This window comes from Magnolia sinica, chromosome 8 (assembly GCF_029962835.1).
Source record: "Magnolia sinica isolate HGM2019 chromosome 8, MsV1, whole genome shotgun sequence".
Lineage (NCBI taxonomy): Eukaryota > Viridiplantae > Streptophyta > Magnoliopsida > Magnoliales > Magnoliaceae > Magnolia > Magnolia sinica.
Window position 1 is genome coordinate 20,142,174 of NC_080580.1, and position 26,236 is coordinate 20,168,409.

Consider the following 26,236-nt stretch of genomic DNA (forward strand, 5'->3'; position numbering starts at 1 on the left):
TCCACTGTGTCGGTATGGCACCTGTAGCAAGATAATTAGCAATATCAGCGAACCAAGGTGAATGGGAGACTCTGAACAGTTGTTCATCAGGGAACATATCATTAATATGGGTCGCCTCAAGGGACTTAGAGGTATTAAGGCGAGAAAGGTGATCGGCCACTACGTTCTCTACTCCCTTTTTATCTTTGATTTCCAAATCAAATTCTTGGAGTAGAAGGATCCATCGTATCAGGCGGGGCTTAGAATCATTCTTAGAAAGAAGATACTTAAGTGCCGCATGATCTGTGTAGACAATGATCTTGGATCCGATCAAGTAGGACCTAAATTTGTCCAAGGCGAACACTACAGCTAACAGTTCTTTTTCCATAGTCGAGTAGTTCACCTGGGCGGGATTTAGAGTCCTACTTGCGTAGTGAATGACGTAGGGCTTCTTGTCTTTTCTCGGCCTAGGACCGCCCCAAGAGCATAATCGAAGCATCGCACATAAGTTCAAAAGGAGGATCCAGTCGTGGTTGCATGATAGGTGCGATGGTTAACGTGCCTTTAAGCTTGGTGAAAGCTTCCTGGCTTTGCTCAGTCTACTCGCACGGAGCATCCTTTTGAAGAAGATTACATAAAGGGCGAGAGAAGACTAAAGTCCTTTATGAATCTCTGTAAAATCTGCGTGTCCTAAGAAGGATCGCACGTCTCGATGTTCTTGGGTGGAGGTAGGTTAGAGATAAGATCGATTTTTGCCTTATCTACCTCGATTCCTTTGGACGAGATGATATGCCCAAGGACAATTCCCTTGAACCATGAAATGACACTTCTCCCAATTAAGTACCAAGTTCTTTTCTTCACATCTTTTCAGAACACATTAAAGACTTTCCATGCAATTGCTGAAAGATGGACAATAAACAGAGAAGTCGTCCATGAAGACCTCTAGATATAGCCCCACCATGTAAGACAAAAAACTAAGCATACATCGCTGAAAGGTGGCGGGGGCATTACATAGTCCGAATGGCATCCTTCGATAGGCAAAGGTGCCGTAGGGACATGTAAATGTGGTCTTTTCCTGGTCTTCCGGGGCTATCTCTATCTGGTTGTAGCCCGAATACCCGTCAAGGAAACTGTAATAGGAATGACCAGCTAACCTTTCCAGGATCTGATCAATGAATGGTAAAGGAAAGTGGTCTTTCCTCGTGACGGTATTCAACTTCCTGTAGTCAATGCACATTCTCCAACCAGTAGTGACTCTAGTTGGCACGAGTTCATTATTAGCATTGGCTACGATGGTGATTCCGGACTTCTTAGGGACCACTTGAGTTGGACTCACCCATTGACTATCAGATATAGGGTATATAATACCCACATCCAATAGTTTAAGAACCTCGGCTTTAACCACTTCCTTCATATTTGGATTTAGTCTACGTTGTGGTTGCCGAGCGGTTTTTGCATTATCCTCAAGATATATGCGGTGAGTACAAATCGAGGGGTCGATTCCCTTGAGGTCCGCTATCGTCCATCCTAGGGCTCCTTTATGCTCAATGAGAGTAGATATAAGCATACTCTCCTGTTCTTTCTCCAGGTGGGCAGAGATCACCACCGGGTATGTCTCATCCTGACCTAAATAGGCATATTTCAAATCAGAGGGCAAAGGTTTTAGGTCAAGCTTCGGCGGCTTGAGATTAGACGGTAGAGGCACTACATCAGTTTGTGGTAATTCTTCAAATTGTGGCCTCCATCGGTTAACTTCAAGTACCGGTGCAGTATCAAGCAAGGCGCACGTCTCCCTAATCATGTCATCATCAAAATCATGGGAGTGGGCCAGGCACGTCTCTAGATGGTCGGAGGATAAGGTCAGAGGTGTCGTATCTTCCACGAAAGAGTCAATCATGTTAATGTCGTGGAAATCGTCATCATCCTCTGAGTTGCTGCCGTTATTGAAAAAAATGTTTGACTCCAATGTCAAATTTCCAAAAGACATAGTCATGATACCATTCATACAATTGATAATTGCATTTGACGTGGCGAGGAATGGGCGACCAAGAATGACGGGAATCTGAGTGCTCATGTTATTGATGGGTTCGGTGTCCAGGATGATAAAGTCTACAGGGTAGTAAAATCTATCAACTTGGACCAACACATCCTCAATTATCCCTCTTGGTACACGAACAGAGCGATCAGCAAGTTGTAGTGTGGTTAGGGTGGGTTTTAATTCACCCAAACCTAACTGTTTGTATACCGAGTAGGGAATCAAATTGACGCTCGCTCCTAAGTCAAGAAGTGCGTGATCAATTCGATGGTTCCCGATTACACATGATATGGTTGGGCTACCGGGATCCTTGAATTTCTGCGGCACGTCTTGCTTCAGGATGGCACTCACTTTCTCAGTCAAGAAGATTTTCTTTTGAATAATTTTCCGTCGCTTGGTCGTGCATAAGTCTTTTAGAAATTTGGCATATGAAGGTATCTGTTTAACGACATCAAGTAGAGGAATGTTGAATTTCACTTGTTTCAACACCTCCAGGATATCCTGAGAGTTAGAGAGAGGTTTTGGTGAAACCAACCATTGGGGGAATGGAGCAACTGGCTTCTCTAGAAGTTCTGGTTCTACTTTTTGTGGGGCATCACTGGATCCATCATTGTTGTCCTCTTCTGGTTCTTGAGGCCTTTTGGGCCTAACCGGAAGAGTTTTATCAATGATCTTCCCACTCCTAAGAGTGGTGATGGATTTAGCATGCCTCATCTGATTTGAAGAGCTGGGATCATTATTCTCGTACTGCGGTTTAGGATTGGGGAGAGGTTGTGCAGGAAGCATCCCCTTTTCTATAACCGTCATACGAGAATCTATCTTTTGCATAAAATCTGTAATTCCCCGCATTGCTTGAGCCGGCTCTTGTATGGGATTTTGAACCGGTTCCTCTTGAGGTTTCACTTGATTTGGATTTTGATTGAAGAAACCTGGAGGAGTCGCCGTTTGTCCATTCCTCCAACTAAAGTTTGGATGATTTTTCCAGCCAGGATTGTATGTGTTAGAGTTAGGTCCAGTAAAAGGTCTTTGATAGTTATTTACGGCATTGGCTTGTTCATTCAACACTCCTCGAAAGGCAGGTATTGTAGGACAATTTTCAGTTGTGTGAATGTTGCAATCACAGATGCCGCAAACAATTTCATTGACCTTATCCTTCTTTCCTTCCATGGCCTCAACTTTCCTTATGAGCGTAGTCACTTTACACTTGAGATCATCCTCTTCTTTCAAGAGATATAATCCACCTTTCTCCTTTGATTGAGTTGGCCTAGACGTGGTGTTCGACTTTGGGTAATAGTCCCAAGATTGTGTTTTTTCAGCCAAACTATCGAGGTAGTCCCATACCTCGTCGATGTCTTTATTAATGAACTCTCCATTACACATTGTCTCGACCATTTGGCGCATGGAAGATGTCAGTCCATCATAGAAAAAATTTGTAATGCGCCACGTTTCAAATCCGTGTTGTGGGCATGAACTGACCAAATCTTTGAACCTTTCCCAACATTGGAAAAATGTTTCATCTTCGTTTTGGGCAAAGTTCATGATTGCTTTTTCGAGGGTAATCGTTTTATGATGTGGGAAGAATTTTTTTATGAATTCCCTCTGCATGTCGTTCCATGTGCCAATGGATCTAGGACGCAGTGAATGTAACCACGTCTTAGCTTTCTCTTTTAAGGAAAAAGGAAAGAGTTTCAGCCTAATTGTATCCTCAGATACATTAGGAAAACATAATGTAGCTATTATCTCATCGAACTCTTTCAAATGTAAATATGGACTTTCAGATTCAAGTCCATGGAATTTGGGAAGGAGTTGGATAACTCTTGGCTTGATGTCCATTTGTCCTGTGTTTTCAGGAAAAATCATGCATGAGGGCGTACTCACTCCCGCCGGTTGTAGAAAATCTCGTAAAGTACGAGGCGGGGGTGCCTGTTGCACCTCATTCTCATCATGGTTATCCTCCACCCTGGGTGGAAGTAGAGGAGGTTGGTCTTCAGCCATAACCTCAGTTAACTCAGGGGATTTCGAGCGGTGTCTAATCCTGCGATGGATAGTCAACCCCTCAACCACTCCTCCTTCAGTCAAGAGACGTCGAGTGTCGTCACGGGCCCACTTGGGCATGAAACACTCGCAGCCCTCAATTCACAGCCTAATCCTAAGGAAGGAAAAAAGAAAATCTAAAACGAAAGAGAGGGAGAATTGGAAAGGAATTACCAAATTGAGGCTCCTAAGTTAAGGACCTGCAAAATAAAACAAAAATAAGTTAGATTCTATAAAGGAGAGAAACGATACTTTAAAAGAAAAATAACAGTAAAGTAATTTCTAAAAGAAAGTATTCTTTAAAGAAAAACGGAAATTTCTAAAGTAAACTAGGAAAGCCTAAACTAAAAAGTAAATTACTACAAGAAAATTGAAAAATAGAGAGTAGGGAAGGAGTGTACCAAAATAGAGATTTCTATCTTAAAGGCCTACAAAATAGGAAGGTTAGTTTCTAAACAAAAATCCTAAAAATAAATTAAGAAACAGAATTAGATTCAAAAAGTGTTAGAATTAGAAAGTTAATAGAACCAAAATAGAAAGTCAATTTCTAAATAACCTAAATTCTAAAAATAACCTATTTCCTACAGAACAGAGGATACTAGAATTAGAAAGTTTCTAAGATCTAAACCCTAATTCTTATAAAAAGAAAAAGTAGAGAATTTAGGAAAGAATTACCAATTTAGAGATTTTATGTCAGGATCCTACAAAACAGGAAACAAGTTAGTTCTAAAAATCAAATAGAAAAAATCTAAAACTAAAGTTAATAAAATCCTAATCTTATCCTAATTCTAAAACTAATTAATTTCAGAAAATCGTAACTATCAGTCCCCGGCAACGGCGCCAAAAACTTGTTCACACCCCAAGTGCAGGGTTGTGATGTAGTAATAAACTCGGTAAGACCGAGGTCGAATCCACAGGGACTGATACTTGTACGTTATCTGAAACTAAGTAGAACTAGAACTAGACTAAGATGTGATCTAAACCAAATAGAATTTTAAGAAATAATTGTGGAAGAATTATCTAAAACTTTAAGGAATTCAGAGGAAGAAACTAGGGATTCAGAGGATCCACTTGTAGAGATCAGGGAGATCGTATGCCACTATCACAAATTATGAAAATTTACTGAACTGCCATTGATATAGGTTTCAAGAGATGAAAGGTGTATGAATTAGAGTGGATTCCATCACCAAACCATGCCCAGGAGACAAAGCAAACAACAGAATTAATCTAATTATCAATCAATCAACATGCCATGGAGGTCAGGAAGGTACTGTCATCCTACCATGCCCATGGGACAATGATGAACAACAGAGGTTCCTGACTTCATAAACATAAAAAAGGAAAGGAATATTCAAAGCCATTGCACGCCCATTGTAATTTCAGTCACAATATGCCATTAAAAACTAAGAAAAATATTCCTTTAATAATCAACTATATCAACTTCAGTTTAGAAATTTAAATTAAAGGCAAAAAGTTTCTCCCATCAAACTACAAGCTTCACCTCTTAGCCCTAGCTAAGAGGTTTAGCCCCGCATGGTCGGGCTAGATCTCATCAGAAATTTGAGAAAAAAAAACATAGCAAAAAAAAACTTCTTTCTTCTCTCCCTGTCTTTCTCTCTCTCCTGTCAGATCTCCAGCCTTCTGCCCAAACTCCTTCAATCCCTGATCGTGCACAGCAGCAGCAACTGCTCCGCGTTCGGCAGCCAATCCGTTTTCCTTCCCACGTTCTCCACAGCAGCCCCAAACCGAGCACAGACTTCTGCTCCTCTTTTTCCTCTCCCTAGCTCCCTCCGATACCCCATCTCCTCTCTCTCTTTTCCTTTTATATCAGCAGCAGGAGAGAGTGGTGGCTGGCTGTATACGCACGGCAGTTTCCGTCACGGATGCAGTTGACACTCTGCGCAGCTCTTTTTACGCAGCCGAGAAGATGAGCGGTACACGGCCCACTTCAATCATATCTTTCCGAAAAAACAACGTCCCTTGGGGGATTTTTGGCCCACCTACATGATGAACGGTTCCGATTAGCCGTCCGACCGCTCCCAAGGGCGTACAACCCGCCGCGAACGTCGGACGGCGTCCGGCTTTCACGAACGCCCGTAACAGGGCATGCGCTGACGCGTGGTGGAGGCCATGAACGATGCTGGAGAGGAAATCCACTCCGTCAGTTGGATTCCTTGTGAAAAATCAGTCGGGGAGGAGTAGTTTTCGTAGGTTCTTGTGCGGCCCACTGGATATTGTATTCCGCCGTCCATCCTGAGTTTCGACGGTCAAAATCTGCTACACGCTGCTTCCTAGAAAAATTCCACCTAGGTGAGGTTAATAACCCTCCTCTGTACACAATGGACGGTCCAGATTGCAAATTTTGATGAGGAATGGGCCCCACTGCACGGAACCGACGGACGGCGCAATGACGCTGTGTCCGTCTTTGATTTGGAGAAGAGAGTCGGTCAGCGTGCGCTGACCGACTGGGAGAAGTTCAGTGCACAGCTGGTGCACGTGATTTTTATGCACATTCATCACCAGCGGGGCCCCACAGAGATGTTAATGAGAAATCCGTTCCGTCCATCAGTTTTGTCAGCTCATTTAAACGGTTGGGAACGAAACTGGAGTATATCCAGATCCAATGGCTGATTTTTGATGTGTACGGTTTATTTATGGTCCTCGGGCCACGTATGAAGTTTGAACTGATCGGATGGTGGGAACCCTATGATCTTGCATTGGACACTTTTCGGGCCACTTGAGCTTCAATTTCTTGATTTTCTTGGGTCCCTGATGTGTAATTCCATCGATCTTCGTCTCCTGGAGTCCGTCCCTTGCCTTGGGTGTCATCAGAGCGTTAAGTCCATGCTTTAAGCACCCATTTCGGTCCAGGCTCGTACATACACTCTGCATTATGATACTTTGTGGGCCGTAAACCATAGTTAACAATGGGCATAACGGTCTTAGGTTATTTCGGGTTCATACAGGCGTGATCAAACAAGGTTAACATACAAGGATGGTCGACTATTAGTTAATGTACCCCGATGGGCTAAACCATAACTAATCGGCCTGAGAACCTAGTCTCGCATAGTCCAATTACGGCCAACAACCTATAATTCAGCTATTCGGTCCACATTACTCGCAGACAAATCCAACAAAAGGGGGTCGCCCCGAGCAATTCCAGATAATCGGCCCATCCATAAGGGTCTATGTAATAATACACAACCTGTATTGTCAAACTCAAAGATAGTTCACTCAAGGTAGGCATAAATCAGCAATTTAAGTATATGGACAGTAATATCTCAAGTTCTGCTAACCCATACGGGTCATGTTCACCATGTTCCAACATATACAACTATAAGGGCAATCATTCATCAATATACAACAACTAGCCTTCCGTGAGTTAACAAGATTCACATAATTCAGATATAAATCGAGGAAATTAAGCAAGTAGTTCAGCAAATTAGTAATGTGACAACATTCCACGCCTTTACTCCTAACACAAATGACATGTAGCAACATTTAACCGACAATTAGCAATTTACAACAATACATATCATTGTTAAAGCATAGTTAACACCAAATCTGAAAATTTACAACCAACTAGCATAGATTTCGGAAAAGTTAGATATTTGTTCCCTATATAAGCATTCAAATGCACAAGTCACAGATTTGGGGGTATTAGGTTCTAATCCCCTTTATTAATTTCAGCAATTTCTAGTCCATTAATTTAATTTTGTAGCCCAAATGAAAATTCAGCAACATGCACTAACAATGCACCACACACATTCACTAAACCTATACTAGGCATGATAATTGACTACCTAAAGGTAATGGTCCTCACCTAAACTTAACTGGAGATTGCTGAGATGATTTTAGCGACGCTGGGCCCGCAAGCTCAAGGTGTCAGGACCCTGCATTGCATCGGATGGACATGGATCACATGCATGTTGCAAAATTTATGAAAATAGTATGAGAATCCTTATATTACCTTAGATGGGTTAGAATTTCTCTTCCAACGGCGAAGAACAACGAAGTTTGCTGGTAGAGGAGAGGTAGGGGTGTCGAAATCTTCAAAATCCAAGCACCAAGCTCACATGCACATCAAGGTGGGGCTTTCTCTCTCCTCTCTCTCTCTCTCCCTTTCTCTCTCTCTCAGCTGAGAAATGGAGTTTTAAGAGAGAGGAGGCTGGACTTTTATATGTCGAGATTTATTTCAATTGACCCTCAGATTTAAGGAAATTCCCTAAATAGTCATATGGAGTCCATTTCAAGTTATTAGAGCTACTCTGATGGACCCCTCGCCCATCTGATACGTGGGATAGATGCCCCATGGCCTGATGAAGGATCGGGCAAAGTTTGATTGCAAACGGATGCGGGGTTATGCCGCAGCAGCCTGATTCGCGATCAACGGTCACCGTTCCACAATCAATGGCCAGATTTTGTACGCGTGGGCTGGGAATTATCTCCAACCTTCGGTGTGAATTTAGAAGAGATCCGACGGCTAGAACACCCTGATTTGCATACTCAAGCAGCGGGATTATAAGGGTAAATTTCATAATTTTATTTCTTTAAACCATGCGACTTGCGGCTTGTAAGTGCCAGCATGGCAGCGTTGAGAAATAGTTTTAGGGTAATTTCGAGACATGGCGTCCGCGTGGGACCACAAGCCCAGCGAGCCCAAAGGCCTGACAAAGTTTCGAAATTTTTGGATCTTCCTTAGGCGATACATGACCCGTACGGACAATCGTCGAATATAAAGGGGTTACTTAGCTCTATGGCCTGTACTCGACCCGAGCACGGTTTGATTTGATCTCATTAGTGGTCAAGCTCGACATTAATTAGTTCATAGCAAGCCCACATGTACGACTAAATTATCTGATCTTGTGTTGGTTCGCACATGCGCCTCAGGACACTGTTTCCTTTTTGGATGGGGCATTACATGGGCCCACATTGACTTGTATATAAAATCCACTTTGATTATATGGTGTGTTATAGAGATTTACCAATAAAAATAAAAACTCAGCATAATTTTTGCCTTAAGTGTAGCCTTAACTAAATCGTGTGTCAGCATAATTTTTTGACCCTTAAAGTAATAATAGATCACGACACTGTTATTGTTGGATAGAATATCAAGAGAGAGAGAGAGAGAGTAATAAATGAATGGGGAGAGAGAGGCTACCTTTTCAATAAGAGGAATTATAGTTTGAAGTTGTACAAGTGTAATTTATTCAGATAATGGATCAAATATGTAAGGGATTTGGTCCATTGAACAAATATAGTACCTTGTAATCATGTTATGTAAAAAATAAAATAAAAAAAATTATTTACTATTTAGTAGTTAAAACAGTTATAGGAGAAATTTGGACAATTAAAAATGCATTACAAGTGTCTAGATTTTACTTGCACTTGTAGGTAAAGAAATAAGTATATTTCAATAATTTTTTATTATAAATAATATCCAATTAGCGGGCCATTTGATAAACGGTCCATAACTTTAATACGTGTACGCATCTTTATTAAGTAGGATATAGTATACACAATTTATCAGGGAGATAATTACTAATTCCCAACAAAAGTTTTTTCCATGATTTAATGCCTAGCTAGTTGGACCAATTTGAAATATCCAACTAGTTGTGTATGAGCATCTCTCTCTCTCTCTCTCTCTCTATATATATATATATATATATATATATATAGAGAGAGAGAGAGAGAGAGAGAGAGAGAGAGAGAGAGAGAGAGAGAGTAATGCTCACCTGCCCACCTTCGCAAGTGAGCAGCTGTGCGCAATTTTGCACACCCATCGTGGGTACAAATTTGAACAATCCTCGTGATGTGGCACCCAAAGAAACTATAAAACCCAACTTTCATCTTAATCCAAAACTCTCAAGGGCCATAGTAAAGAGAGGCAAATCAACGGATAAAATTGTTTTCTTTTTCATGGCCCACTAGAGTTTCAGATCAGGGTAAAAGTTGGGCACTGGGGTTTTACGAGGTGCCACATCATGTGAACCGTTTGGATTTTGTGCCCATGACACGTGCGCACAGATGCTTACTCACGCGCAGCATGAGTGTGTGGGGGTATGTGTGTGCGTAAAAAATAAAAAAATAAAAAAATAAAAAACAAAAACAAAAATGCGTGCACAGGTGCTTACCTAAGAAGGTGCGTTGTGATCATTGGGCTGTGTGTGGGAGATGTCTGAAACCCACCAAATGCACAATGAGCATGTCTGACAAACATCATTGTAGGGCCCACACAACTTGCCTCATACGAAGCTCTCACGAGGCCGACCTCATGGTACGATTTCATATGTATGTGTCTTTTTCCTCTGTGATTATGATTGGAGTCTCCTTATATATTACCAGATTTGATGGCATGTAAACTTCACAAGAGGCTGCTGGAATCTTTCATCAATGATGGTTTAATCCCTACTATTTCCTGTGGGATGGGGCAGATGTTGCATATATTTGATTTTTTGGATGATATCGCGGTGGGCCACACAGTGCTTAGGATTGCAGGGGCTCCATTCAACCCCTGGTGACAAGAAATTGCTGTATGGACATTCGATAGGATTTGCCTCATTGAATACGTTGGACGGTATATTTGACCTAATCTGGTAGGGCATACCTATACATCCTCCTCTTTCCATGGGTCTCCATCCAACCCTCTCAAAACGTGCTTCATTGTAGATAGACCTACTACAATTTCTCTGAAGTGACGGTTTAGCCATCAATGGACATGGATTGCCTGCGACCCGTGCGACACGGAAGTTAGTCAGAAGCTACGTGGGGCCTAATGTGATGTTTGTGATATTCATCTGTTTTTTTCAACTCATGATAGGAAATAAGCAAAAACTAAGACTGATCCAGAACTCAAGTGAGCCACATTGGAAACTACGAGATTAAACACCCGTTGTTGAAACACTCGTGGAGCTATGGAAGATATTGAATCAAGTTAATATTCTTATGATTCCGGTTCATCTTAGTAGAAATAACCCTATGATCAGTTAGATGGCATATAAATAAACATCACGGTGAATTCCTTAAAAGTTTCAACGGTAGGCATTTCCCTCCTTACTTTTTCCTATGGAGTGGTATTTGAGTTTTAGATCTGTGTCATTTTTAGACTCATGTGCCAGCATGAGCGGCAAAACAGATGAATTGAGTGGTTTTCTCACAAACATCATGGTGAACTCCACTTAATATCCGACTGCAAAAACTCATGCAATCCAATCCTGCAATGGGTGGAACAGTGAGCAGTAGGAACTGGGCCAAATTGAAAAAACAAATGTCCACCGGTTAGATTTTAAAATCCTCCAATTGACCCGATCGTAGGGCTATTTTTCATCTGGGGCTAAGTCGAGCCCACCGTGTGGACCATCTCATCTAACTCTATGCATGCCACTCATAATCATTGTTCTTTTAGATGACTTTATGTAGCGGCAGTGGTCAGCTTTCTCAACGTATAGGGTAGGTTACATGAAAAACTCTGAAAAAGGAAAAGCTTGCCTAGGTTGGTTAAGGTACCTACTCTGACTTAGCTTTCTTTTACTTGATGAAAACAACTTAAATGTGCTCAAAATCAACCCGGACTATCAGGTGCATCACCCCTTGCTTGGCCTTGACCCTAAAATTTAGACTTACTAATACTTGGGTAGGCCACCTAATAAAATGATGCATAAAAACTTCTAAATTCATGCAGTAAGGCCAGCTTGAATTTTCTTATGCCATCATTGTAGGTAATTACCATAGGGCACATTAGGTGGCACTTAAACTCCATCGGTGCGCTCTGTATAAAATTTATAGGTGTCCATTCCTAACCTTTCCCTGTGGTGTGGCCTACTTGAGTTTTGGATGATAATGATTTTTAGATGTATAATGTGAATATCAAAGCGTGCATAGCCCATGAGAGGAGGAATCTCATGAAAGTTCTACCTATAATAGTAACGGCTCTATTAAAGATATTCTCACTGGTTATAGATGGCAAGATTTGTTTACGTCACGTGTCACTATCATTTTAGATGGAGCCAAGAAAAACATGTCTGAAAGTAATTCAATGGCTGATGTATGCTTAATTAATCAAATCTCCCTATTTTAGGGCCTTACTACATTGGATGCGGATTGTGTCCTATACCCCACCCGGATGGTAATCTGTCCAGGCAGGGCTCTGTGGGGCATACAATGATGTAAGTGTTTTATCTACGCCATTAATCTCTTTTATCATACCATTTTATGATATGATCCTAAAATGAGGCAGGGCCACAGCTCTAGTGGACCAAGCCAAAGGAAGCTCCAGTGATAATGACAACCACCATCGAAACCTTTTTAAGGGCTATTATGATGTTTTTTAACCATCCAACCTATTAATAGGGCCATTTAGACGAGGATGAAGTGAAAACACAAATATAAGCTTGATCTGAAACTTCTCCAGCTCCCAAGAACTTTTTAATGGTGGAAGTTCAATCCCACTTTGTGGTTCAACTAAGAGTTGAACTTGCCATATTTTTTGGATCATACTTTAAAATGATCCGAGAAAAACGATGAACGGCGTGGATAAAACACTTACATCACGGTGGATCGCACATAGCCCCGCCCGGACGGATTATCGTCTGGGCAGGGGTAGGACGCAATCCATGTCCCACCACATTAGGTGAGGTCCGGCAGCATACTGCATGAGTGTGCTAATACACTCATCAGCTCAAGTTGGGTGAATGCGTATTTTAACCACGCCGTTGATTGATTCTGCTAGCTCAATTTAAATATGAGACAAAAAATGAGGCAGGTTCAAGTGACCAAATCATATGAAGTAAAGAGAATGAGGCAGATCTAGAGTTCAAGTGACCAAATCATATGAAGTAAAGAGAATTATAACCCTTATTATTAAAACCTTCTTAGGGCCCACCACAATGTTTATTTACCATCCAACTGTTCAAAAAGCCACATAAACCTAGATGAAGGGAAAACACACAAAAAACAGCTTGATTCAAAATTTCTGTGGCTTACAAGAAGTTTTTGGCTATAGTCATTCAATCTCTATTGTTTCCTGTGGTGTGGTGCAATTGAGATTTGAATATATGTCATTGTTAGAATAATATCTTAAAATGAGCTGGTAAAATGGATGGACGGCATGGATAAAACACATACATCATGGTGGAGCCCACAAAGCATTGATGGGTTCCAACCAGTACTGAGTTCAGTACTGAAGCAGTCACTACTAAATCTGAATATCCCTCGCTGTCAGTCTGCGTAATAAGGACTCAACTCAAGCATTTGAGTGGTGTAAAGTGGTCCTGAAAACTTGGCATAAACTCATGCCAACGAGTGATGAAGATCATTGAATGTGGGATGTGGATTGGGTATTATTGGACAGACAAGGTTATATCAGAGGTCACCTATTGAAATTTAGTTAGTTACAAGCTTCTATCAGAAATAGACTACACTTGATGAAATTTAGTTGGCTGTTGTAGGCTTCTATCAGAGATGAGCCAGCCCACCCAAAACTCGTTTGAAGGTAGTTAGATGAATCATATACTCGACTGAATTTATTTTTTACCAGCCAACCAAATTCCACCACGTTGAGTCGGTGTCCTGCTGCATCCTGATGGAGGTAATACACAATCCACTGATGGGAAGCAGTCGCCTGCAGCACCCGCCACAGGGATGGCCTAAGCCATGCTATGTGGGGCCCACCATAATATGTGTTTTATCCACTTAGTTTATCCATTTTGCCCAGATCATTTTAGTGCTCATCAGATCAAAAAAAGAAAAAATACAGATACAAAGCTCAGGTGGACCACACCACAAGAAAAAAAAAAAAAAAAAAAAACAGTGGGGATTGAACATCTTAAGGGCTACAAAAGTTTTGGATCAAGCTTATATTTGTGTTTTCCCTTCATCCAGGTTTGTATGACCATATGAACATGTTGGATTGCAAATTGAATATCACGGTGGACCTTGGGAAATTTTCAACAGTGGGAATTCAATCCCCAATATTTTCTGTGGTGTGATCTACTTAAGCTTTAGATTTGCATGGTTTTTTGGGTTCATGCTCTAAAATTAGTTGGCAAAACTGATGGACTGTGTGGATAACACATACATCGTAATGGGGAACACAGATTTTGGACTACGTCCTCCCAGAGTGATAGGAATGCTGCATGCAATCCACTTCCCTGAACATGTGGGAATCCCTCATTTCAGGTCACGTTCAGCTCCGTTTTTTCATTGGGCTTCATTTGCAGGTCCAGGCCCAGAACATAAATTGAAGGCCGGAGGATGCATTGACCGAGTTTTCACTTTTCATAGAAGATAAATGCTCTAGTACTCTCAGAGCATTACAAAGTGCGGTGCTCCTGATTGCATTAGATCACTTGGACAAGCCAATTGATTGATCTGTACTGTCCATTCAGTCCAGAATACATTTCACTGCCTACCATGCAAAAAACATTGTACTGATCGGATGGTCCAATCCATCCTTGATTTGACCTTATTTTCTTTGTCCCTGGTTTGATTGCCTCAAAAAAGTGATCCTTGAGAATCATAAACAATCCATAACGGTCACTTACAAGTGGATGGATCAGATTGTTCATTTGACCTATTTGGTGTAAATGATCTTGACCGTCCATATTAAAGACCATTGAAGAAATGTTCATATTTGCTATGTCAGTGTGATGTTAGCACCATAACCGTTGCAATTTTTGTCGAACCTAATGAACAGTCCAGATGAATATGGATTAGATCTTCTCTTAGTGTCCCAATGCTGTTAGTATTCAAATGGGACTCTATTTGTAAAGCTTAAAGAAACAAGCCCAAGCCCACCTGCAGAGCCTAAAACAAGACTCAAAACCTAGCCTGGCCCATATGACTGCCTACAACAAGAACCTAACCGGCGAACTGAGCTCATTTCCAGCAATAATAAACCCCAAAGATCCAAGGTGGATGTATGGACAGATAAGTGGTGCACTTCAACGGCCTGGATCATATGTCACATTATCTCCATGTTTACCTTGCGTCATGAAGCAACATGACATGTCAGCATTGTGGACCAATATTGTATTATCCACAAAACCACCAAGATTATGTTCTTTTAGACCCTGAACTGGATCTGATTAGTTCTTGGTACCCGTCGGGTCTTAGGATCGGCACCACCCGATGGACGGATTCCAATGCACACACATGTACATTTTTTACACACATGTAGTGTACGTAAATCAGTATCTCTTAATTAATACTTATTTTATATATACAATATTACTTACAAAATTAACTGACCCGGCCCAAACTACCAACCTGATTTTATCTGGGTCCAAAATGGTGAACCTGACTCAAGCCTAACTAGACCGCGTCTAAAATATTGGTAGACCCATTTCCATTAAATTGGCCCTAGAGCCTTAAAAATCAGGTCGGGTCCATCAGTTACATGTGGGTCTGGATTATGTGTACTTGATGCCGACAGATGAGATAAAACAAAATAATAGGCACATGCATGAAATGCAACATGGGTCTTTGAACAATCAATCTGGTTTTAGAGAACAGCTAGGATGACTAAGAACTTTCAATTGGTGTGAATTTCGTTGGGCGATTCCGGGGTCAACCCGTCTAATGCATAAAATAATATAAAACCATTGGTGGAAAGAAAAATGCATTTACTGATCCTTTTGAAATGGTGTAATGACTTAAGAGAGATGTTTTCTCGTGTCCATGACACTGAGACCAAACGCATTGATGTGATCTTACATTTCCCTCTCTAACTATACTAGCTTTGTTTGAAAAGTACTCGAAAAACAACAATCCACTGAACTAAATCAACTCTAAAATGGACTTGATTTGGTCATGACTCAGTCTAAATCAAGAATCATTCAAGGCTCAGTTGACTAGATGCACTCTGGCTTCACCCAGTAAAACTAGACAAAATCTTCACCATTAAAATATTTAAAACAAGTGAGCTAAATTCAAAACCTAAATTGTCAGCCTTTCTTGTGTATCATCTCATTTTAAATATTTTTACATAGTTACTGACTCCCAACAATTGGGATTTCAAAAAGAAAAATAAAATCTTCTACTTGTATGTATAGAGAGACAAGTCAACTTTTTAAAGATAAAGATGAGCCAGATCATAATCAGTCGGAGATGGATTAAATGGTGCTTTGGATAGGTGTTGAATTCATAACCTTTTATTACCCATAATTATCATAGAGATACACCGCCCAATACTGCAAGTTATTTATAATAATTATTTTTTAAATGCTCCAATGCTTTTAGAGCATTATAAGTTGTAGTGCTCCTAGCTGCATTGGGATACTTAGTCTGGCCCAATGATCTAGATTGTTTATTATGACCAACATATACTTAGTCTGGCCTAATGATCTAGATTGTTTATTATGACCAACATATATTTCATGGGCTACCGTTGAAGCATCATGCTAATCTAGCAAATATTAACCATTTGATAGATGGCCTTTAAAATGGATAGTCAAGATCATTTAGATGAAAAAGGTCATCTGAAAATTTAATCAAGGCATCATTATTGCTTATGATTCTAAAGAGTTATTTCTTTTAGACAATTGAAACCATCCCATCCATGACAAAAGAATTGTTACATAAAATAACACCAAATTCAAGGGGATTATATCATCCAATCAATGTAATTTTTGCTTGGTAGCATATGAAATGTTTTCTGGACTTAAGGGGTGTTTGAATTTTGTTTCCCATGATAAATCTCCCTGAATAAATAATAATTATTTACTTTTTGTATTTTTGGCACTACTCTCAATGAAACATAGCATTTCTTCTCTAAATTCTAAATTCTAGGAGGAAAACATAACAACTTTGAGGCCCACCATGATGTATGTATCTTATCTACACCGTCCATCCATTCTGTCATCTCATTTTAGGGAATGAGCAGAAAAATGAGGAAGATCCAAAGCTCAAGTAGACCACACTACAGGAAACGGTGGGAATTAAAGGCCTATTGTTGATTTTTATTTTTATTTTTATTTTTTTATTTTTTTTAGGGGGAAGGGGGTTCTAGCTGATATTTGTGTTTTCCCTTTATCCATGACTCTATGACCTTATGAACTAGTTGGATGAAAAATAAACATTAATGTAGACCCTAAGAAGAAAACAACTTTCATAGGTGGACATCATCAGGACTGATATTTCCCGTGGTGTGTGCATTGGATGTTATAATTGATGTCTTAAATTGAGTCAGTTACAGGGCATGTCGATGCAATCGATAGTCTGTTCAATGTCACCTTTGATGACATCGAACAGTGCTCGATCCATCAAGATTTTTCAAATTTTCTCAGTTAGTTGTTGGACATATATGTGTCGCTTTTCGATAACGTCGAAGATCAAATTCGATACTATTGAAGCTAGTTCAATGCAATTGAGATCTTTCGAAATTCCATGTGATGTCGCTGGAAAGTTTTGGCAGTTATTCGATATCATCGAAGGTTAAGTGTCGATGACATCGAAGGGTGTTCGATAACGTCGAATTGATTCGCAAGGAATTTTGCGAATCCGCCGAATCTCGAGAATTTGTTTCCAATTTTGTTTGAGATTCTTTCATAGCTTATGTGTGTGTGTGTGTGTGTGTGTGTGTGTGTGTGTGTGTGTCATTACAAGAAAACGGGCAAAGGCTACGGCCAAAAATCGAAGTAAAAGCCGTTTTCCTATGGATATAATCAGTAGTACGTCCGTCGCTGTTGGTGGGGTAGCTAAAGGTATAGCTACGGATTATATCCATAGCAATAGATATCATTAGCTACGGATATAATCCGTAGCAATAGATACCAATAGCTACGGATATAATTCGTAGCAATAGATACCAATAGCTACGGATTATATCCGTAGCAATACCTTTAGCTACCCCACCAATAGCGACGGATGTGCTACGGATCATATCCGTAGCAAAAGGGATTTTATCCGTAGCAATAGATTTCAATAGCACTAATAATATCCGTAGCGATAGATACCAGTAGCTACAGACAAAAGCCGTAGCTATAGCTAATACAACCTGCTTCCATTGCAAGAACTTGTTGTGATTGATAACTCATTTAAGCTTAATACTGATAAAAATAGTATATAAAATGCAATCAGAAAAAAAAGGATGCATTTATTACAAATAGCAATCAAATCATACAATGCATCATATATTTACATTTCTAAATAAACAATACTTCACTTTGCTCAACTTATCATTAGAATTACAACTAAGGCATGCCCTCATGTGCAAGAAACAAATACACTCCAACACAGTAAACACCCTCCATATGCATTCAATAATGCTCACGTTTTTACAGAATTTTCTTCCTTCAGATGGTCAATTTTAGCAAATGCAGAAGATAAAACTTCTTCTTTCCTTGAAACTGCAGATGTAACTTCTGTGGACTTCGACATAAGATCACTTTCAAGTTCTGAAACCATTCCCTTGAGAAAATGAATTTCATCCTCCACTGACTTCTTTAGCTTGTCAGCCTGTATAAAACAACATTTGTAAACATAATTAAATAAGTATACCTTTGTACACATCTCAAAAGGAAGAAAAACAAAAAAAAAAAAAAAAACACTTATATATGAAGAACTCAAAAATGTACCTACAAATCTTCTAAACTATGAAAAAATCCAACATGAGTAATGTGTTTAAACCTAGGATGGACTTTTAAACTCAAAACCTAAGTTTATGTTAAGGTTATATTTTAGGTTTTAGGTTTAGGTTAAGGTTATAGGTTTAGGTTAGATTTAGGTTATAGGTTATAGGTTATAACTTTAGGGAATTGAGAATAGGTTAAGGTTTAGGTTTAGGAAATCGGGTTCGGGATCGGGTTTAGGTTTGGGTTTTTAAGTTTAGGTTTAGGTTTAGGTTAGACAGTTCAGATTATGACTAGGTGTAGGTGTAGGTTTAGGTTAGGGAGTTGAGATTAAGATTAGGTGTAGGTTTAGGTTTATGGATTTGATAATACATTTAGGTTTTAGGTTTAGGTTTAGGTTTTAGGTTATAGGTTTAGGTTTTAGGTTTATGCTAAGGTTAGGTTATAGGTTATAAGTTTAGGTTATAGGTTATAGGTTATAGGTCAAGGTTTAGGTTACAGGTTTTGGTTTAGGTTAAAGTTATAGGTTTAGGTTTAGGTCAAGGTTTAGATTATAGGTTTAGGTTAAGGTTTTGGTTTAGGTTATAGGTTATAGGTTAAAGCTTTAGGTTTAGGAAATCGGGTTTGGGTTTAAGATCGGGTTTAGTTTGGGTTTTCAAGTTTAGGTTTAGGTTAAGGAGTTGAGATTAGGATTAGGTGTAGGTTTAGGTTTAAGGATTTGAGAATACATTTAGGTTTTAGGTTTAGATTTAGGTTAAGATTATAGGTTTAAGTGTAGGTTATAGGTTATAGCTTTAGGGAATTGAGAATATGTTAAGGTTTAGGTTTAAGAAATCAGGTTCGGGTTCAGGATCGGGTTTAGGTTTGGGTTTTCAAGTTTAGGTTTAGGCTTAGGTTAGGGAGTTGAGATTAGGATTAGGTGTAGGTTTAGGTTTAGGGATTTGAGAATACATTTAGGTTATAGGTTTAGGTTTAGGTTATAGGTTATAGGTTTAGGTTTTAGGTTTAGGTTAAGGTTAGGTTATCGGTTATAAGTTTAGGTTATAGGTTATAGGTTATGGGTTAATGTTTAGTTTATAGGTTTTGGTTTAGGTTTAGGTTAAGGTTTAGGTTAGGGTTTAGGTTTAGGTTATATGTTATAGGTTATAAGTTATAGCTTTAAGGAATTGAGAATAGGTTAAGGTTTAGGTTTAGGAAATCGGGTTCGGGTTCGGGATCGGGTTTAGGTTTGGGCTTTCAAGTTTAGGTTTAGGTTTAGGTTTAGGTTAGGGAGTTGAGATTAAGATTAGGTGTAGGTTTAGGTTTAGGGATTTGAGAATACATTTAGGTTTTAAGTTTAGGTTATAGGTTTAGGTTTAGGTTTTAGGTTTAGGTTAAGGTTAGGTTATAGGTTATAAGTTTAGGTTATAGGTTATAGGTTATAGGTTAAGGTTTAGGCTATAGGTTTTGGTTTGGGTTAAGGTTATAGCTTTTGGTTTAGGTTTAGGTTTAGGTTTTAGGTTTAGGTTGGGTTTAGGTTTAGGTTTAGGTTATAGGTTATAGGTTATAGCTTTAGGGAATTGAGAATATGTTATAGGTTTAGGAAATCGGGTTCGGGTTCGGGATCGGGTTTATGATCGGGTTTAGGTTATCGGTTTAGGTTTAGGTTTTAGGTTATAGGTTTAGGTTATAGGTTTAGGTTTAGGTTTAGGTTTAAGTTTAGGTTAGGTTATAGGTTATAGGTTTAGGTTATAGGTTATAGGTTATAGGTTAAAGTTTAGGTTATAGGTTAAGGTTTAGGTTTAGGTTATAGGTTTAGGGTGTGGTTTAGGTTAAGGGTGTGGTCCCTGCAAATACAGATATAAACACGGCCTGTCCAAATGACCAGGCCCCTCCAATGTGTCCATAAGAAATGGACAGCTTCATCATGGTCATAACAGCGGTTCCCACCTTCCAGGGACTCCCGCTCAACATCCGGATAGCTCCGACGCACATCCGGATCTACTTTATTAATTTCGAGATAATATATAAACATGGACCTGTCCAAATGGCCAGGCCACCCATATTTCTATCCATAGGAAATGGACAGCTTCATCATGGTCATAATAGCGGTTCACACTTTTCAGGGACCCCCGCTCAACATCCAGATACTTCCAACGCATATCCGGATCTACTTCATCAATGAATCATATAATATAAAGGAAAGAAGACTCACCAATTTAGCTAGCAAGGATAGAATGACTGAGTGCTTGGAATGTCGCCCTTTCTTTGAATAATAGATGCATATTCCACATTGCAATCTGAGAATGAGTAAGTTTTTTAGTTTCTCCGACAATGCATATGGGCACAGATTTACAAATAAAGATTTTAAGCTAAACCAGAATAAAGATGATAGTGCTTGGCACTTCCTCCCAATCTTGGTCCTCAAGATAAGTGGGGCTCACATGGACTGCATCAGAATTTAAGCTAAACCAAAAGAGAGAATACAAGCAAGAGATTACTACCTGGCCAGACATAACTTCACCATTGATCCAACTAATGTTAATTCCAGCATAAAGGCATGCTTTGTAGTATTGGCCCCTACACAAACCGACACACACAGCCTCAGCTCTTGTAACATGAGAGATATCTATATAACAAAGATACACATTGGATAAGATCCTTTTTTTAAACTGACCATTTATGCAGATCTTGTTTCTCATAAAATGAGAGACATGCTGCTATTAAAGAACAAAAAATGAACCAAATCTGATTGAAATGTGTTCACCTATCCCTAATAAAATCCAATTAATAAAATAAGATGTACTGTGTAGCCAAACCAGAGATTAAATGTATAAACATGTCAATTAGAGCAATACTTCAAATAATTTCTTTTAGTTAAAATGAGGAAGAATGGTAAAGAAAAACAAAAGGTAAGATCTTAAGACTAAAAAATTCTCTATTTTTCCCTTTGAAGGTTAAGGCAATATCTGTTACAACTCAAATTCAACAGACCTAGAAACCCAATCCTTGATGCCATTAAACCTAGAAAGAGCTCTGATGCAGATGAGTAGGGTATCTAGACATGTATACAACCATTCAGCCTCAGCATTCAAACATGAGCTTCACATGTGATCTACATGACCTGCGTTAGGACATCTCAGCTGTATATAAAGTTGGACTTATTATATAGATAATCAGGTCTAAAGCAATAGGTAGATCAACCTCTGATAACACCACACCTGATTAAAATGAGCAGGTGGTTTAAAACAACAATTATTACCATAAATGCATCAAGAACCTGATTGTTAACAGTCCAATCTAAGGTCCAGGTCATCTACACGGTAGATCTAAACTAATGCACAACTTTGATGTTTTTTTTAAAAACCTTTTTCACCCTCCATTCAGCAGGATGCAAACAACATCAAAACTAATACACACGGGAGGATTCGAGCCGGGATACAACTCAAATATCCTATAGCTGCATTTAAGAGTGCATGTAGAGAGAGCAATGGTTGGTCTAGCAAACAATTATATATGTACACACACACACACATATAGTTTACCAAATGCTGAGTGTCAGATGGTATCATTCTACAACACCAACCAAATGCAGACCTATGGAAATATAATCCAGAAATGGGCCTCCAAAAAAAAAAACTTTTCCAAAAATGATAACAAGAACATACCAGAAAATGATTATTTGGTCAGCCTTCTTTTTCCGTGAACTCATATAGAAATCTAGTAGAAGTTCCCTAGAATCTTTCTTGAAAGTCATAATCTACTATTGCTGGGAGGTGAAGTTGAATTGAGATCAACCAAAGAAGTTACCCTTGCCAATCTGGCAATACTTCATAGCTTACGCTTTTTGTTAGCATCCATGGGGCTCTTGAAATTACCAACTGAGTTCTTTTCATCATTTTCTACTAGCAAAGAGGACTCCTGCACACATGGGTCGAAACCAAATTGCAATTCAAACCAACAAAACCCAAATATGAAAAAATTTGGGAAGCAAATTGTCAATTTGAAAAGTTAGGAAAAAGCACACCTATGGCTCATGGATGAGAGTTTTTGAATCACCCATGTCATTCAAATGTCGCACAATGCCTTTCTTCTAGAAGTTTAGAAGGCAAGGCTTGAATCATGCCCGAAAGGTTTCTAAAAATTTGACAGATTTCCTGTAGGTTCTTCTTCACAAGCACCATGAGAGACTTTTAATTCATTAAAAAAAAAAAGAAGATAAGATTTTGAAACATTCAAAATTGAAATCTGCACGGCATGCTAGAGTGGGACAAATGGGTGTGGTGTTTGTTGAGCCTCTAGGTGTCACTCCATTTCCATTCTGAGACCCACAGAACTTGATTATGTTGACTTCATTTGCATTAGTACATACAAGATTCCCTTGAAGCCAGATCATCATGTCAAACAAATCACTTAAATCACCATGACAACCAAGAACAATATTTCATAATTGAAATACAATTCATTGGAAATAAATCACTTAAATTACCATGTAAAACAAATCATTCACCTTGTGTTATTGGAAACTATCATAGAAATAATTGGGGCTGTAAAAATTCGGATCGAACTTTTCAGATGGCTATAAAAATTCAATATGTTATGGATCTTTTATCTGCACTTACCAAGAAAATGGTGAACGCCTAAACGATCATTTGGGAAAAAAAAATGGAAAAGTGATTACTCACTTGCAGAACTTCCTAAAATAGCATAAATTACTTCTTCAGGTTGTTGCTTGAAAAGACTTTCTTCCCATAAGGGCTGCTCCAGAGTGCTAGAACATGGGGCCTGATGGCCTCCACAAAAGCTACATTAATAGCACCCTACTCCGTAGTAGAATAGTGACAAGGTTACAATCAACAAAGAAAGAAAGGAAAGAAGAAGAAGAAGATTTTCTTCAGTAGAGATTTTCTTCCACTATGAGATCCCTTGTCCAACAATTAATTTGGTCCTACAACCAGATATGTGGCTCGCACGTAAGTTGATATCTATCAACAAGGACAAAATGCTAAAATCACTTCAAAACTGCCCAAGGATCCTATTTTTAAGCTTAATTTACTCAAATAAACTAAATAATGATAATATACCATGTTACTCATTTTTTTTTTTAATACATATGAGCTTTGACTAGAGTTCAAATGATTCTTCTATAACAAATGACAGAATTAATGCTAAAATTATAATTATGTTAGCATCATTTATTATGGGAAGGATTCCAATCCACTAGAGATATTTAGTCTTTAGATGAATAGAAGATCAACAGCCCTTACGTAACTTGCATCAGTATCAAAGAAATGAACATGTATATACACTAACGAGAAGTATGTATATACACTAACGAGAAGTACATGTTAAAGATGTTGGTGGATTTTGAGTGGAGTTAGAGAAGGTCACCTCAGTCAAAGCTTAGAAAGAGATTTTCTAGAAGGTCACCTCAGTCAAAGCAAATCAACAATTGCTTTAAGAATCCCAATGCCAGAAAATGCTTACCAATCCAGCAATCTTTTCTTTGTCATTAGGCTGGATTAGAGTTCAGTCTCAACATGCATCTTTTATGAAAGTACAATGTATCAGACTAGAAAGGAAACACAGAGAAGTAATAGAGAAGTCTTTAGTACATCTAGTAAAAAGATCCAGATTAACCATGCTTAAAAGAAGAGCACTCACACATTCTTCAAGCCTTGTTGTTGAACAAAATCTAGACATCATTTCACAAAATCCACTTTGGACCACATTTGGGAGTTCTAAACTAGCAGTTCGGTAGAAATGATTGCTATAAAAAGACCACATAAAAACTAAATGGCAGCTTGATTTGAGCGGAATCTATACCTCATGCCGGTTTGACAGAAAACAAGCAACCCATTCAATGAGGAATTTTTTCCATCACTTCCAAACAAGGCCTTTTTTCACTTGTGGGTAACCACAAAATGTGAAGGGGAAAAAACTAATAACTAAAGACAAGTTCTCTAATGCTTGATTTAGTTAACTAATTTACTTATTTTCCATTAGAATGTTTTTGGGATAACCAAGAGATCAAAGCGAGGAGGATTTCACTTAAAAATAAACACCTTCATTGAAACATCAACAATAGAAACAAATCCAGGAAGGATTGATAAAAACATGAATGCAGATTGTATAGCTTATCTGTTGATTACCTAGTCACAGTAGTTCAGAGTAGAAAATATAGCATATCTGTTCATTATAAAAGCTGGTTGGTTAATTATTTTATTTTATTTTTTTAAGTGAAAAAAAAAAAAAAACAGCATGTTCCTCTTTGAGGTGAACTCTCATCACTTGAAGCATCAACAAGCATTATCCTCTAAAATCTCTAAAAGCTTCTTAACCTGAAACAAAGGGTAAAAAGCAAGGAAAAAAAAAAAAAGACAAAAAAAGAAACTAGATTCTCATCCGAACCTAATTCAAAGCTCTATCAGACGTCGTACATATCAGTTTGAAAATCATTCATGAAGAACTTAGATTCAAACAAAATGAAAATGCATAGTAGGGTACAATGGATGAACAGTTTGGATCTCATACATATGTGACATCTTCAAAATGCCAAGTTACTGGGACAGATAGTAGATAAACTCTCACTTAGGATTAAAAGCACCCACAACAGGGGCTTCTTGAAAGTTCAACAAAGCTAGCTGCTTTTGAATAGCAGTCACTTTCTGGTTGCCGACTGTTTGGATGTAGAACTTGCCATCTCCAAGTACTTCAGCTACCACCACCTGAAAGCAAAGGCCAGGAAGATACGTAAATTATATGATTTAAGAAAACAAACAAGAAAGATGACAGACAAAGCAAATGTGACAAAGCACCCAAAGTACTTCCTTTTGTTTACTTTCAACAACAGATGAACCATTTACAACTTCCTGTCCTTCAACATAGTTCTCCCAAATCTGCAAAAAATATATGTAAGCAGACCCTTCAGAAGAAAAACCAGTCCTGCACCATTTGAATTAACATTTCTTTCATCAGAACAAATGCAATTGCTTCATCCATTGGCAATGCAACCACAGTGATATTTGTGTCAGTTTCTTTATGTGCTTGAATGAACCTCTCATAATCCATACAATATAAATGATCTCCAGCAAGAACCAGGAACTCCATGACATTGTGTTCCTTAGATTGCCATAAATACTACATTACAACATCAACAATTCCTTGTAAAATACATCACATATATTCATTAAACAAAGTCCATTAGTATATATAAGACAGTTTGCATAGAAGGAAAGGAGCTCGCACCTTAAAGCACCCGAGTACACGATTGTTGAAAATTCTACCAAGAGTAGAAATCCCAAAAATCATGAATATGTCTCTCATTGACCAATCCAAATGCACCTTAAAGCAAAGGACTAACTGCATCCACATATCAAACTATCATTGTGCACCTACAAAATAAATTATGAACAACTAAATAACATATGCATACAAGCTTAATCATAACTGCATGAGGAATCATATGGTGCTTAGGACAAAATGTTGAACCTTAACATTCCACTTTTCAGCTTGTACAAGTGAGGCTTATAATTTAGTAGTTGAAACCATTGATGCAATGGTCTTCACATCAATCTCTCATCTAACAAAAAAACATTTGAATTTGATTAAATGTGAACCAATGTTGTATCTCATCTAACAC

The 26,236-nt window shown here is 38.7% G+C and overlaps 1 protein-coding gene, 1 long non-coding RNA gene and 1 other non-coding gene across 3 annotated transcripts; 1 reads left to right on the plus strand and 2 right to left on the minus strand.

Moving 5' to 3' along the window:
* The first annotated feature begins 3,464 nt into the window (after positions 1-3,464).
* On the plus strand, positions 3,465-3,571 carry LOC131254463 (small nucleolar RNA R71). The gene has a single exon (XR_009175578.1). It is a non-coding gene; the product is annotated as a small nucleolar RNA R71 (small nucleolar RNA).
* A 14,522-nt stretch (positions 3,572-18,093) lies between these two features.
* LOC131253898 (uncharacterized) lies at positions 18,094-18,654 on the minus strand. The gene is made up of 2 exons (XR_009175341.1): positions 18,622-18,654; positions 18,094-18,502 (listed from the first exon to the last, which is right to left on the minus strand). It is a non-coding gene; the product is annotated as an uncharacterized LOC131253898 (long non-coding RNA).
* Positions 18,655-20,871: 2,217 nt separating this feature from the next.
* On the minus strand, positions 20,872-26,033 carry LOC131253899 (uncharacterized). The gene is made up of 4 exons (XM_058255011.1): positions 25,843-26,033; positions 25,413-25,493; positions 25,186-25,322; positions 20,872-21,174 (listed from the first exon to the last, which is right to left on the minus strand). Exons 1-4 carry the CDS (start codon positions 25,966-25,968, stop codon positions 20,967-20,969), a joined length of 552 nt encoding a protein of 183 aa, XP_058110994.1. The 5' UTR covers positions 25,969-26,033; the 3' UTR covers positions 20,872-20,966.
* Between the last annotated feature and the right edge of the window lie 203 nt (positions 26,034-26,236).